At 36.1% G+C, this 14559-nt stretch overlaps 1 protein-coding gene across 1 annotated transcript in view; it reads left to right on the forward strand.

Annotated features, from left to right (window-relative positions):
* The first annotated feature begins 1182 nt into the window (after positions 1 to 1182).
* LOC133313279 (protein MOR1) overlaps positions 1183 to 14559 on the forward strand; it is a 28055-nt gene continuing 14678 nt past the window's right edge. The window contains exons 1-21 of the mRNA XM_061514623.1: positions 1183 to 1468; positions 1621 to 1726; positions 1864 to 1987; positions 3640 to 3719; positions 3804 to 3981; positions 4070 to 4134; positions 5046 to 5128; positions 5246 to 5331; positions 5450 to 5563; positions 6254 to 6373; positions 6849 to 6951; positions 7820 to 7956; positions 8694 to 8759; positions 8851 to 8968; positions 10062 to 10102; positions 11129 to 11200; positions 11283 to 11390; positions 11494 to 11599; positions 12461 to 12573; positions 12683 to 12770; positions 12909 to 13009. Coding sequence (XP_061370607.1) covers positions 1309 to 1468; positions 1621 to 1726; positions 1864 to 1987; positions 3640 to 3719; positions 3804 to 3981; positions 4070 to 4134; positions 5046 to 5128; positions 5246 to 5331; positions 5450 to 5563; positions 6254 to 6373; positions 6849 to 6951; positions 7820 to 7956; positions 8694 to 8759; positions 8851 to 8968; positions 10062 to 10102; positions 11129 to 11200; positions 11283 to 11390; positions 11494 to 11599; positions 12461 to 12573; positions 12683 to 12770; positions 12909 to 13009 — 2169 coding nt within the window. The 5' untranslated portion in view covers positions 1183 to 1308. The remainder of the gene's footprint in view (positions 1469 to 1620; positions 1727 to 1863; positions 1988 to 3639; positions 3720 to 3803; positions 3982 to 4069; positions 4135 to 5045; positions 5129 to 5245; positions 5332 to 5449; positions 5564 to 6253; positions 6374 to 6848; positions 6952 to 7819; positions 7957 to 8693; positions 8760 to 8850; positions 8969 to 10061; positions 10103 to 11128; positions 11201 to 11282; positions 11391 to 11493; positions 11600 to 12460; positions 12574 to 12682; positions 12771 to 12908; positions 13010 to 14559) is intronic.

Raw genomic sequence — 14559 nt, forward strand, 5'->3', positions numbered from 1 at the left:
TAAACAAACCATTGAACATGTGGATCAATCAATAAAGGATTATTCTACCTTAATCAGCTATCTTTATTGCACGTATAGATCAATTGATATGAGATTATTTTAATTTAACGAGTGATTTTAAATTCGAATTCCTAAAAAAATGTGTTAAAATTTAATAAGAAATTTTTTGTTGTACATATAATCTTACCCAACTTAAATTGAATTAATTAAATAATCGATGAACATAATAAATAATATAAAAAAACCCAAAACAAAATGAGGCAATCATATCCTATCAGTATTAATTATTTAAAAGCTCTCTTGTAAAATATTTTCTGACATAAAAAGTAATATTTTTGAGGAGAATTTGTTAGATGCTAAGTAAGAGATTTCTTGAAATGTTTATACATTACAACTCATTAATTTTTTTTTAAATATTTAAGTGAAAAGTGTATTTGAATCAATATAATATTCACAACTTGTCAGATATTATAAGATTTTATTAAATCGAGTTGAAGGAGATTATGGTATTCTATAAGTTTTTTTTTTTTTTAATTTGAAGTTAAAGTGAACTTTATCGGTATAAGCTATATGCTATTACTTGTGAGATGAAATATTTAATATATTGAATTAATTTATACTATTTTATATTTAATCCATAAACACTCGCATTCTACGAAATGAAAAATAAAAAAACTTCATATATTCTTTTCGTAGAATCACAACCATACAAAGGTAAATCAACGGTTATAATTTCGTAACTATCTATTTTATCATTTTTTTCTCTCCTCCTTTTTTACTATTGATCCACCTTTGTAAGATTATAATTCTCTACATTATATGATCATGTGAATTTTCACGTTGGAGGATCCAGATCCATTTTGATTTGAGAGCGAGACGAGACCTTCGTTCAAAATTGGGACGCTATATTGTGTCCTCCAAGTGGCGTTGTTTCCACGCCCCCTAACTGCAACGTGGGTGTGAACAAACGTAAATACCAAAAATACCATCTCTGTCCCATTCCCAAGTGATGAAATGAAACCAAATAATTAAATAAAAACGGAAAAAAATTCAAAACAAAAAAGCTCTCTCTCTCTCTCTCACACAGTGTTTTTGAAGCGAAGATAAAAAGGCATAGCACGCTCATTCACCGTTCTTGTTTATTTTCTTTCTTTCCCATTCCTTCTCGCCGGCACTCCATTCGGCACACACAGAAAACACAAAAAAGGAAATACGAAAAACAAAACACACAGGCACACACTCTCTCTCTTGAATTCGGTGCGCGTTTGCAAAGATCGACAGGGTTGGGGTGCGCGGATTGTAGCAACAATGTCGGAGGAAGAGAAGTTGTTGAAGGAGGCCAAGAAACTGCCATGGGAGGATCGCCTTTTCCACAAGAACTGGAAGGTGCGCAACGAGGCCAACATCGATTTGGCCTCTCTCTGCGACTCCATTTCCGATCCCAAGGACCCTCGCATCCGCGAATTTGGTCAGTGTTTTTTTTTTTGCTAGGGTTTTCGCGTTTTCTGATTCTTCCTGATCTCCGGATGTTCGATCTGGATGCGGTTTTCCCTGGAGTTTGTGGTTTTTATGGTGCATTTTGATTTGGATCTTGATGTGTGTGTTTTTTGAATTTGCCAGGTCCGTTTTTTAAGAAGACTGTGGCGGATTCGAATGCCCCAGTGCAGGAGAAGGCGCTTGATGCGTTGATTGCTTACTTGCGAGCTGCAGATGCTGACGCTGGGAGGTGATATGTTGATAGTTTTTGTTTTTGTTTTGTTGGTTTTCCTGTTTATTTGCATGTTTTTGTTTGGATTTTCTGTTTGAAAAATTACTGTTATGGTGTGAATTTAAATTTAAATTTGAATTTGAATTTCGGGGTAGGTACGGGAAGGAAGTTTGTGATGCGGTCGTAGCGAAATGTCTGACGGGAAGGCCTAAGACGGTGGAGAAGGCTCAGGCGGTTTTTATGCTCTGGGTGGAATTGGAGGCTGTGGATGCATTTCTGGTACTCTTTTTTTGGTGCTTTTGGTTTCGTTGCCATTGAATGGTTTTCTACTATTTTTTTTTTGGGTGTCTACTGTCTAGATGACTAGTGGTTGATCCCACTTTTTGTTTCAGTAGTAGGGTTTGAACTGTTTATTAAGTTTAATGTATATTTACAATGCTTGCGGGAAAAAAACTTCTTGCGTTTGAAATTGCAAAGCCTTTTTTTCGCCCGTGTCTTCATTCCTAATATTTGCACACCTAATTGTATCTTGGTTGTGTGCTGTTACCTGGGCAGAGAATGTTAAACTTGATATTTATGCTACTGCCTTTCAGTTTTTTTGGTGGTTAAGAGACCAACTTTATTATGCACGAGCCTGTATGATTCTTTCAAATTTTGTCTTTGTATGGGGCCTTTGAGCAATGAGCAATGGCAAATTCTCTCCCTCTATCTCCCAATGAATGGGTAGTGGTGCAGTTCTATTACAATATTCAACATTAGGACTTTATTTATAACTTACAATAATGCTGTCTGATATTTATATGGAATTTTTTTTGTTGCTTCACTTGAGATTGAATTGAATGGTTGGCCTTTGAAAAGTAGGCCTATGCTTTATTTTTTAAGTAGGCTTTTTACCTCGAAGCATGTTCTATTTTACTAAACTTACTAGGTGAAGCTAGGCCGTAGGCATTTGGTAGTCCACTTGATATATTTACATCCCTACCTTTGCCATTGGAGACAAAATCATCTGCCATCTATGTCTCCTGGAGGGAAAGTTACCCTATTGCCTTCCCCATCATGTAAAGTTCTGATTCTGAATTGGGTTTTGGACATAGTTAACGAGCCGCGCCGTATGGGTGTTGCGGTGCCTCGGCGCAAGAAATCGCGCTGCGCTGCACCGGAACGCAATAGCGGCCATTGCGATAGCATTTGCGGCCATATTGCTGTCATAAGGCAAAATGTCAATTTTGTCCTAAATTTAAATGTGTAATAGAAAAAATTTAAGGGTTTTTTAGTCTATCTATGTCTCTCTCTGTCACTTCTGCTATCTCTGTCTTTAAAAAATGTTTCTTTTTGTCATTATTTCTGTCATATATTTATTCCGCTATTTTCGCAACCCGCTATAACGCTATAAGCGTTTTTGGGGGTTGGCTATGACATGCCGCAATCCGCATTTGATAACTATGGTTTTGGAATATCTTTTTCCACAAAAAGAATACAAATTTTATTAGGGAGTAGTAGAGGAGTACAGAAGAGGACGAGAAGACTTAATTTTTTTTTAAAGAAAGGTAAATAAGTAAGACAATGGAAAACCTAACCAGAACATTTATATTATATATTGCTCCTCACATCCTCTGGGTATCTTTTAGGAGGATTACCAATTTATCCTAAAAGTCTATGTGGAAATTTACTAGTTACATCCCTGAATTCACTTAAACTTGTGAGAAACTATGCATTTACCGAACCCAAAGTTGGGGTCCATATCTGTTTCATACAAGGTTTGATCCTGCAAATTTTGATTTCAAATAACCATTTTCTCCATTGTCCTTTTTCTTGGTTCATGATATGCATTACATGGAGAATTCTCTATTGGGTTTAATCATCAATTGCTTTACATCCACTAGTCATACTTTTCTTTCTCTGTTTTTTCTCAAGGCTTTTTGTAATTCTAGGATGCAATGGAGAAAGCAATAAAGAACAAAGTTGCTAAAGCGGTGGTACCTGCAATAGATGTCATGTTTCAAGCTTTAAGGTTTGAAATCTCTTTGTTGCAAAATCTGTAATAGCTGTTTTCTTTTTATAGATCTTATACAATTATCGTTTGTTATGGTACTAGTGAATTTGGAGCGAAAATTGTGCCACCTAAAAGAATTTTGAAGATGCTTCCAGAACTCTTTGATCATCAAGATCAAAATGTTCGTGCATCCTCTAAAGGGTTGACTCTTGAACTTTGTCGTTGGATTGGTAAAGATAGCGTAAAATCAATTTTGTTTGAGAAAATGAGAGACACAATGGTAAGCTAAATCGGTTCCCTTAGGTTTTCTGATTTAGTGTGTTCTCCATATGAAAATTTTAAAGTACACTTTCCTCTCTTTTATGAAGAAAAAAGAGCTGGAAGCAGAGCTTGTAAATGTTACGGGAACAGCGAAGCCATCCCGCAAAATAAGGTATATGTCTTGTTTTGATGCTTTTGTTTAGATTTTTTCCCAACCGAGTTTGCAATGCAATGGTAGGATCCTTTCTATGCTCACTGGGACATGCATGTAATGTGATGGAACACATGTGCATCCTTATTCTTTTTATTTCATCTCTTTATTTTATGCTTATTTTGAAATTGATCATGTTTATTTTTCTTCTCATCATTTGAAATTGTCTTATTTGTAAAAGTTTTCTGTTTATGTTTTTTTATTTGTTTTTTGGAATCTTTGTCAAATATTTGTGCGTTAAGATCTCATGCTGCTTTCTGTTTTCTTATTATATGTTCAGATATTTTTAACAATTTCTAATAATAAAGAGCCTAACTTTTGTAAATATTGTTACATTGTTCTTCTATTTTGTAAGTGCCATGTAATTCTTTTGGAGCATGACTGATGGGGACCTAAGTGTAGAGGTCATATACATTAATTTTATACCTTCAAACTAATGGCCTCAAAGAAATAGAATGATAAAATGTTAGGCAAGCTGATGCCTTTGAACAAACTATTCAGAAAGGAATTTTCAAGACTGCAAAGATTTTTTCTTGCTGTTGTAAATATGATCGTTTCTCTCAAGCCAAATATTTCGACATAATTCTAGGTGGTAGTGGTGTCTCCAAAATATAACTTCCTAACATTTACCGAAAAAAAAAAAACTTGCTGGCAACAGAAACTCTTATCCTGCCACATCGGGGTTTACCAACAGATGTTGACCTTAGCCATTGTAAGGTGGACACTATATATATATTGTTGTCACCAACTTTTAGCAAATGCGCAACTTATGCCAACACAACTTATGTGAATCTTTTTTAGCTCAATATGTTGATGAAAATCAATGTATGGGAGTGATACCATCTTAGTAATAAAATATTCCCATATTTTAGATCTGAGCAAGACAAGGAACCTGAACCAGAAGCTGTGTCTGAGGTTGTGGGTCCTGGCCCTTCTGAAGAATCTGGGACTGATGGTATGTTACTGATTTGGGAGCTGGAGCATGTTTTTTTTTTTTTGCTCAGACATGGTTTGGCTTTCGTCTGTGGCACTAATATAGCTTTTCTTACTTATCTAACACTTTGATTGTCAGCTCCTCAAGAAATAGATGAATATGAGCTTGTTGATCCTGTTGATATATTGACTCCTTTGGAGAAATCAGGATTTTGGGATGGAGTGGTCAGTTTTCTGCCCCATTCCCAGATTGTACTTAGTAACTAATACAGCTTTACTTTTTGTTGGATGGTTTTGAATCTGAGATTGTGTTTTATTTCCTTTTTGTCTTATTAATCTTTAGAAAGCTACCAAATGGTCTGAACGAAAGGAGGCTGTCGCTGAACTAACAAAGCTTGCATCAACTAAAAGAATTTCTCCTGGTGATTTTTCTGAAGTTTGTCGGACCTTAAAGAAGGTATTTCATATATGTTGTGTTTTATTTTATGGAATTGAAACAGCTTGACCTTTTTGCTTATTAAGCTTTGACATTGTTTTGATCTATATTTCCACTCAAAAAATGTCTCTGATTCTTAGTGACTTAAGATATATGCTGTGTTGATGATCCGGTGACATTGATGTGTTATTTCTATTTTCTTATTGGCAAATATTCCAGGTCTCATTTTGTTAGTTTTGCCACTTAAATATGACTTTAAAATGTTTGGGCACGAGGAATTAACATTCAAGTCTAGGGACTGTGACATTTTTCATTTAATTTGATCATATTAATCTAGTACTCTCTTTTGTTGTTTTGTACCCCATTTCTTTCCAACTTTTTTCTTATTATCACTGGGCTCTTTCTTCCGAGGGCCTTTATTTTTGGAGGTTAACACTTGTGTAAATGTTCAAAGAATATATATATTGTTTTGACATGTTTGCGCTAAGATGCATTAGTTTGTATGATTGTATTATAAAAGTTGCTTATCATATAATTGCTTCATAAAATTGGTATTGGCACATTTTGTTCTTTTCTGGCCTAGATGTTTGTGCAAAAATAGGCTATCTACATAATTATCAACTTTGTTGACATTGTATTTGTATTTGCATATTCTTAGGTATTGATGCATTTTAAGCCAACTATAGTTGAACTAGTTGCTTTTGCCTGCAGCTTATTACAGATGTAAATATTGCTGTTGCTGTTGAAGCCATCCAGGCTCTTGGAAATCTTGCTCGTGGATTAAGAACCCATTTTTCTGCGAGTTCTCGTTTTTTATTGCCTGTTTTACTTGTAAGTACTATTCTACAGCCTTATGTGATTAAGGGTTAACAGTTGAATGCATTTTTCTGTGGGGTCTATTAATTTTATGTCTTCACTGGTTCTCTATTGTGTGTACCAGTGTTAATTAGTGCATACCTTGCATCCATGTAAATGTAATCAAGTTATTCTTTATTTTCAAATGGTCAGTCAACATAATTGGTTTTGAGAGAGTATGATATTTGTCATTTTGAACTGCTCACTGCCTTACATTTTCCATTTTTCGTGTGCATCTTCAAGAAGCAAATAAACAATTGATTTTGGGTTGGAGAAAGTTGATTATCTTCAGTCTTGAGTGCATTTAGAGGTGGTGACAGGAGAATTAAGCATCTAACTTTCATGGAAATTTTTATTTTAAGTAAATAGTAATTTGTGTTTTACATGGCATAAAATGATAATTTACTGACATTTAAATAGTGCTTGCTTGACATGTTTCTTTCATGAATAGGAAAAATTGAAGGAGAAAAAACCTACGTTGGCTGAGTCATTGACTCAGACTCTTCAAGCAATGCACAAAGCTGGATGCATAAGCCTCGTTGATACTGTTGAAGGCAGGTTTCCCTTCCATGATTTTTAATGAGCCTTATATCTGGCTTGGATTTAAAGGCTACAGGTCAAGGGATTTAATTAAACCTTCAATTTTCCATTTTCTACATTATATGAGTCCATGGTTATGCCCTCTTTGGTGTTTTTGCTGGTGAAAATTAGTTTTCAAACTGAAGATTATAGTAATTGTCCAACATTACTAATCATTGAACAAGGAAGTTTAGATATAGGAATTGGTATTACAAAGTAGGAAAACAGCAAGAAAACAATTTTAATGGCTGAAAATTGATTCTTTATTGATGTATTGAAAGTTTACAAGGGGGTAACCCTCCTACCAGGGAGGGAATTCCCCAACTGAGCTTCACCTCTCTGGTATTTCTCAGTCGGGAAATTCCTTCCCTGGTAGGAGGGTTACCCTCTTGTAAACTTTCAATACGTAAATAAAGAATCAATTTTCAGCCATTAAAATTGCTTTCTTGCTCTGTTTTCCTACTTCTGAGTAATACAAGTGACAGTTGAGTTTTCCAGGGCGTAACATTAGAGGTCAGTTTGTTCTAGCTTTTGTTTTCCCACTAATAAAAGCCTTAAACTGATCCAACAGAGTGCCTTCGGGTATAACTCTCCAAGTCCTGTGCTCCCTTGTATTTGTGTCCATAACAGATCCTTCAATAAATTGCTGCCATATTACAGCCGTAGGTTTATATTGGTACTTTAATTTCCTGTGCGAATCAGTCATGGATTTTGGTTGGTATTTCAAGTTATTGTTTGTATATCTATACTCTGTAGGTTGACATTTAATTTATTGTGTCACTGCTGTCCGTTAGTGTTGTATTTGTGCTTCTTGTTGAGTGTATTATGTTTAATCTGTTGCAGATATTAGGACAGCCACAAAAAACAAAGTCCCCCTTGTGCGATCGTTAACCTTGGCCTGGGTGACATTTTGTATTGAAACAAGTAACAAGGGTGTTATTTTGAAGGCGCATAAGGATTACGTGCCAATCTGTATGGAGGTCAGTTTGTTCCAGCTTTTAATTTTTGTTTTGTGGATGTCTTTTGTTTTTCCAGAGAAATTTAAAACTAATATATACTACTCTGGCTTTCATATGGTTCTGCAACTTTAGTTCTCTTTATTTCAATGTCAGTTTGATCCCCTTCTTTACTTGGTGTAAGACCACTTAGAATTTGGTCTGATGATAGGTATCAGAGACCGAGTAGGTATAATTAAGAATACATATATTGATAGATTGGAACCCTAGCATAGGTCCAATATGAGAATTACAATGTAGTGTGTAAAGAAAAAATTGCAGAACTGGAAAGGGAAAATTACAAGTACGAAATAGCAAGATTGAAAGGAAAACTCAAATGCGAACTACTTCCCAAAACAATGAGAGGTTCTGGTTCTCTCCCAATGAGCCCTAGAGTCCCGTTTATCCAAGATGTCTCCATTCAGCCTTCCTTGCTTTTTTGGTGACAAACTTGGATGATGCCAACAACATGACTCTAACCACTATTTCCCCATCACCCATTGCTGACTTAGCTTGCCTACATGGGCAATTATCCCCTACTCCTCTTCCTTCCACACAGCTTCCCAAATCTATTCTTTCGCCCAACCGTATCAATGTCTTAAACTGTTTTGATTACCATTTATATGCCTTGTGGTTAGTGTCTGAAAGCACCTTTTAAAAAGTTTTTATATCTGGTATTTTGTTTATGTTGTTTTGAAAATATTAAGAGTTGGATCTTGCAGAGCCTAAATGATGGTACTCCTGAAGTGAGGGATGCTGCCTTTTCAGCATTGGCAGCAATAGCTAAGGTAAAATTTGTTACAATTAAATCTCTTTGGTGCTTGTGGATTTGCTTTTTCTCTTGTGGTTTTCAGCATCACACTATTCATTATCTTGTAGTCGGTTGGCATGAGACCTCTAGAGAGGTCACTGGAGAAACTTGATGATGTTAGAAGAAAGAAGCTTTCAGAAATGATTGCAGGTTCTGAAGATGCTGTGCCCGGTGGTCCTAACACAGGTTTGTAATTATTATTTTTTGGTCAGAAAAAGTAAATATTATTAGATGAGAAGAGGAAAATGCCGGAGGACAAAGTTTCCTCTAAAGGAAACCACAAATCTAACTGAAATGAAGGAGAAAACAGGAAAAGAAACCACCATAACAGCCCCAAGTAAATCACCCACTTTAGTGCCTGCAAATGAAAAATCTTCTTCATTCTCTATTTAAATGAAACTTAAATTTTGAATTACATGGGCACTGTTATCATCGTTTTTTATTTGCACTCTGCCTAGCCTAACTTCGAGTGTATATAAAATTCTATTAAACTCCGCATTTGCAGTAAAAAGCTTCGGCATCTATCTCTCTCCTGTCAATGTTCCGAACTTTGTCACCGCTTTTGGGATTTATGATGATTTTCAGCATTGTCCACATGGCCAGACATTGTTGGAATTGGAACTGCCACTTTTGAGCATTTTCCCAAATGCTGAAACTTATCTCCATCTTTAACTATATGTATCCTGTGACTGAATTTGTGATGCATCACCTAATGTGGCTGATTCCGTTCTCTAACAGTGGCCTGAGTTCCAGAGTCGTACATAGCTTAAACTACTTTCTTAAATTTAGGTTTACTAGATTGTATGAACCCTAGTATATCAAACACACTTTTTTGCCTTTTTTTGGGAGCAACCTCTCAAAAACTATAACAGATTGACCATTATTAGATGATAAATTAGGTAACAGATCCCAATGAATATGATAATTATTCGGTGAAAAATTCCTCTGATCAGGATGCACAGTCCTTAAAACTCTGTGATAGTGATAATCAGGAAATAAATACCTATGATCATGCTGATCATCAAATTTCAAATTAACCTCCATAAGGCATTAATCCCCTTAAATACACTGGTCATCATCATTTATCAAATTGTCAGTTACCCTCACATTTGATTTTCCCCAATCTTGCTTGACTAAATCATGTTTCCAGTTTCTTAATTTGATTGATTTGCCTCCCAAGCTTAAGTGCTAAAAGTTATTCATATTCTGTAGAGCTACTTTGTTTGTCAGTTATTTTTTTATTTTTTTTTCCGGGACTGACTTCATAATGATCTTCCAGCCTCTGTGCAAAATACACGTGCAAGTGCATCTTCTGCAGAGGTGGGTTTACTTATCTTTTAGTCTTAGTTTGAGAATTCTGACTTCAGCTTTACTTTCCTGTGTTGCTGCAGGAGTTTATTGCTTATTTTGATGGTTATTTGGTTGTTTCATTATTTTTGTGATTGAATGAATATTCTTAGAAGATAGACAAGATGAAAGTAGTTAAATATGTAGGTTGAGAGTGTAAAGAACCATTTCAACCCAAAACCTTAAGGTGTTGGGTGAGGGTCTTTTTAATGGTTTATATTATTCTTTAACAAAGGGGGCGAACCGGAGCAGTGGTAAAACTGTTTCTTCATGACTGAAAGGTTGTGGGTTCGAATCCAGGAAACAGCCTCTTTGCAATTATGCAAGGGTAAGGCTGCATACAAGGATTTCCTCCACCCCACACTCGCTAGTCGGGTTTAACGGGGAGTATTTTTTTTTTTATATTATTCTTTAACACACCTCCTCACGGTGAGGGTCTTTTTAATGGTTTATATTATTCTTTAACAAAGGGGGCGAACCGGAGCAGTGGTAAAACTGTTTCTTCATGACTGAAAGGTTGTGAGTTCGAATCCAGGAAACAGCCTCTTTGCAATTATGCAAGGGTAAGGCTGCATACAAGGATTTCCTCCACCCCACACTCGCTAGTCGGGTTTAACGGGGAGTATTTTTTTTTTTATATTATTCTTTAACACACCTCCTCACGCAAGAGCTTTTTGGGCTTGAAGCGTGGATATTGCATTGGCCCAATTTTTGGTTTACCTTTTTGTGCTTTTATTTAATTCCTCTAGAAAGTGGGGGCGGTGAGGATCGAACTCGTGACCTTGTGGTCACTGAAGCTCTGATACCATGTAAAAAACCATTCAAACCCAAAGCTTTAAGGTGTTGGGGGAGGGTCTTTTTAATGGTTTATATTATTCTTTAAGAGAGAGTGCTCCTCTGCCAATTTTCCTTTTCTTTCTTTGATCTTCCCTCCCTTTTAAAAATTGTTAACCATAAAGTAAATATCACTTTTTCTTGTGACCTGATGTGTACATACAGACCTCCGAAAGTTCATTTGTTAAAAGGTCAGCAGCAAGCATGCTTAGTGGAAAGAAACCTGTTCAGGCAGCTGTAAGATTGCATCTTCTTGCTTGTAGCTCAGGTAAATTTTTATGCATATGAGTTGATATATTGAATATTTTATACATTCCAGCCCATCGTCAAGAAAGGAGGGGCTGTAAAGTCTGGGACAAACAAAAAAGCAGATGGAGTTGCACAAGTGAAGGCTTCAAAATCAATTGAATCTCCTGAAGATGTTGAGGTAAATTGATATCTGCTGTCTCTCTGATATGAATATGCCATCACAGTTTGTTATGTGATAACTGATGATAGTTTGTATTATGTGTGAATAAAAAATTATGCAGCCTACTGAAATGAGTCTTGAAGAGATTGAAAGCCGAATAGGTTCTCTTATACAGTCAGATACCATCACTCAATTAAAAAGTGCTGTGTGGAAGGAGCGTCTTGAAGGTTGGTAATCATCTATCAGTTTTTTTAATATGTATTGGAGGAGGAAGCATGTAGATAGGGGGAGGGGGTGATGGATACATGGCCTGGTAGAGGATCTTACCTCTACCATCATCAATACACCTTAATTTGGTGATTTATGCTATTCTTTTGTAGAGCTTGGTAGATCTTATATGTAGTTCTTCTCAGGCCTTTTGATGATTTGGACTTGGGGAGACAGTGTAACCTGTGACATGAATTTTATTGTCAGGGCACGAACTAGTTTTATGTCTTCTCTGCTAATTTTTCATAAGTGGCCAAAATTAATATAAATGTTAGTATATTTTGGAGTGTTTTTGTCCTTTGCTATGTACAAGTTTTTAAGGCTATGGATGTTTTCCAAGTTGGAATACAATAGAATGTTGTTTAATTTGTTTATGTGTACTTGATGCTTATTCTCCCTTGACATCTTATATTATAAATTTTGGGTACTATTCTTTAAATTTTAGTATTATTTTTGTTCTATATTTTTGAGTACATTGAAATTGGGCCTGTGTTACACTGCCTTTAAACTATGCTGCATCCACACTTTTAGCAAAACTTTATCACGATATTTTTGTTCTATTTTTAGTACATTGAAATTGGGCCTATATTACACTGCCTTAAACTAAGCCGCATCCACACTTTTAACAAAACTTTATCTTGTGATATCCAACAAGTTGGGGGATACCCAGTGGTCAAATGTTGGGGCATCTTTGTTATTAAGTTGCATGGTTTGCTCTTTTTTCTTTTGATTAGTTGTAGTACTGCCTCTTTTGATTTTCCTATGATGTCTTCTGTGCATGCTTGATGAGTAGTGAGGTTGCTGAAGTTAGATTTTTGCAGCCATTTCTTTGCTGAAACAGCAAGTAGAAGGCTTACAGGACATTGACCAATCGGTAGAAATTTTGATTCGTTTGCTCTGCACTTTACCTGGATGGGGCGAGAAAAATGTTCAGGTTCTGAAGTATTTTCTTTTGGAATTTTAATGTTATTTTATTAATTAATAGCTCAAAATAAAAAGGGTAGTATAAGAGGTCCCTTACTGCTTGTAATTTCCTTGAGCAGGTTCAGCAACAGGTTATTGAAGTTATCACTCATATAGCTTCAACTGCAACTAAATTCCCAAAGAAGTGTGTAGTACTTTGCCTTATGGGTGGGTATCGTGGTTTGATTCAGCTTTTGCCAAATATGAACCCTGTTGTAAAGTGAAATCTTTGTAATGTCTTTACTTTATAAATGTCTAATATTCTGATTTGCTACCTCATTTTCTTTTCTGTTTTCATTTTGGTAGGACTAAGTGAACGTGTAGCAGATATTAAGACACGTGCACATGCTATGAAGTGCCTTACTACTTTTTCTGAAGCAGTTGGTCCAGGATTCATTTTTGAAAGAGTAAGCATGGTTGCACTTTGTGGGCTTATCTTCAAATCATTGGGCATAAGTCTGTGTTCCTAGCTTGTCTATTCTGAAAATTTATGAGCAAGAATATTCTGCTTGAGAAGAGTCATATTGAAACCCTGATCATTTGAGAACTCATTTTCTGATGCCACTGTTCGAAATATTTGAGTTACCTTGCCACAATTGAATGGCATGATTTTAGTTGTGCTGTTGTCTGTGCACCATTGTAGTGTTGCTAACTATCTGAACATTTGTGGAAAGTGAATTTACTTTTTCTTGCTTATCATTTTCTGAAGATTTATGAAGTGAATTTGCCTTATATCTTTGCTACTTTGTAAAATGTGATAGGCAGAACACATTTAATAGCATAAGTTAAATGTAAAAGAATACGTTGTGTATTGATCTGTGTCAGGGAGTTACAATATATAGAGACCCTAATGGGCTTAAGTGTAAGGCCCAAACCTAATCCAAACCTAATCCTAATACAGTCAGAATATAGTCAGACTATTTACGGATAAGACAGAATCCAATCATATCTAATCAAATCTAATCATATCATATCTAATATTCTAACACTCCCCCTCAAGCTGGTGCGTATATATTATGAGCACCAAGCTTGTTACAAATGTATTCAACCCGAGGACCTCTAAGAGCTTTAGTGAAAACATCTGCTAGTTGATTAGACGAGTTGACAAAAGCTGTCTTGATTTCTCCTGACTGAATCTTTTCCCGAATGAAGTGACAATCAATCTCTATATGTTTGGTCCTCTCATGAAAAACAGGATTAGAGGATATATGTAGCGCAACTTGATTATCACAGATGAGTGTCATGGGTTGTTTCTGTTCACAAAGATGAAGCTCCTGAATCAACTGCTTTAACCAGATCAACTCACAGGTAGTATTTGCCATTGCACGATACTCAGCTTCTGCACTAGATCGGGAAACAACAGGTTGTTTCTTGCTTTTCCATGAGATTAAGTTTCCTCCGAAGAAGACACAATAATCAGAAGTAGAGCGTCTGTCCGAGGGTGATCCTGCCCAATCGGCATCTGAGTAACCACAAATTTCTGTATTTCCCTGATCCGAATACAACAAACCTTTTCCTGGTGCTCCTTTGATGTATCGGAGGATCCTCACAGCAGCATCCCAATGTGAATCACAAGGGGAATCAAGGAACTGACTGGCCGTACTGACAGCGATAGAAATATCTGGCCTAGTCACAGTAAGATAATTGAGCTTCCCAATCAGCCTTCGATAACGTCCAGGATCAGATAACGGCTCCCCCTGTCTGGGCAATAACTTAACATTAGGATCCATGGGTGTATCAACTGGTTTACACCCCAACATACCAGTCTCCTCTAGGATATCCAAGGCATACTTCCTTTGACAGATAGAAATGCCCTGTCTAGATTGCGCCACCTCAATTCCCAAGAAGTAACGCAGCTTCCCAAGGTCCTTTGTTTGAAATGCACTGAATAAATGTTGTTTTAACTGATGGATTCCGTCTTGATCACTTCCGGTGAGGATGATGTCATCAACATAGA

Source organism: Gastrolobium bilobum, unplaced genomic scaffold, assembly GCF_033153095.1.
Source record: "Gastrolobium bilobum isolate Gb01-03AN ecotype WA unplaced genomic scaffold, APGP_CSIRO_Gbil_v1 utg8451, whole genome shotgun sequence".
Lineage (NCBI taxonomy): Eukaryota > Viridiplantae > Streptophyta > Magnoliopsida > Fabales > Fabaceae > Gastrolobium > Gastrolobium bilobum.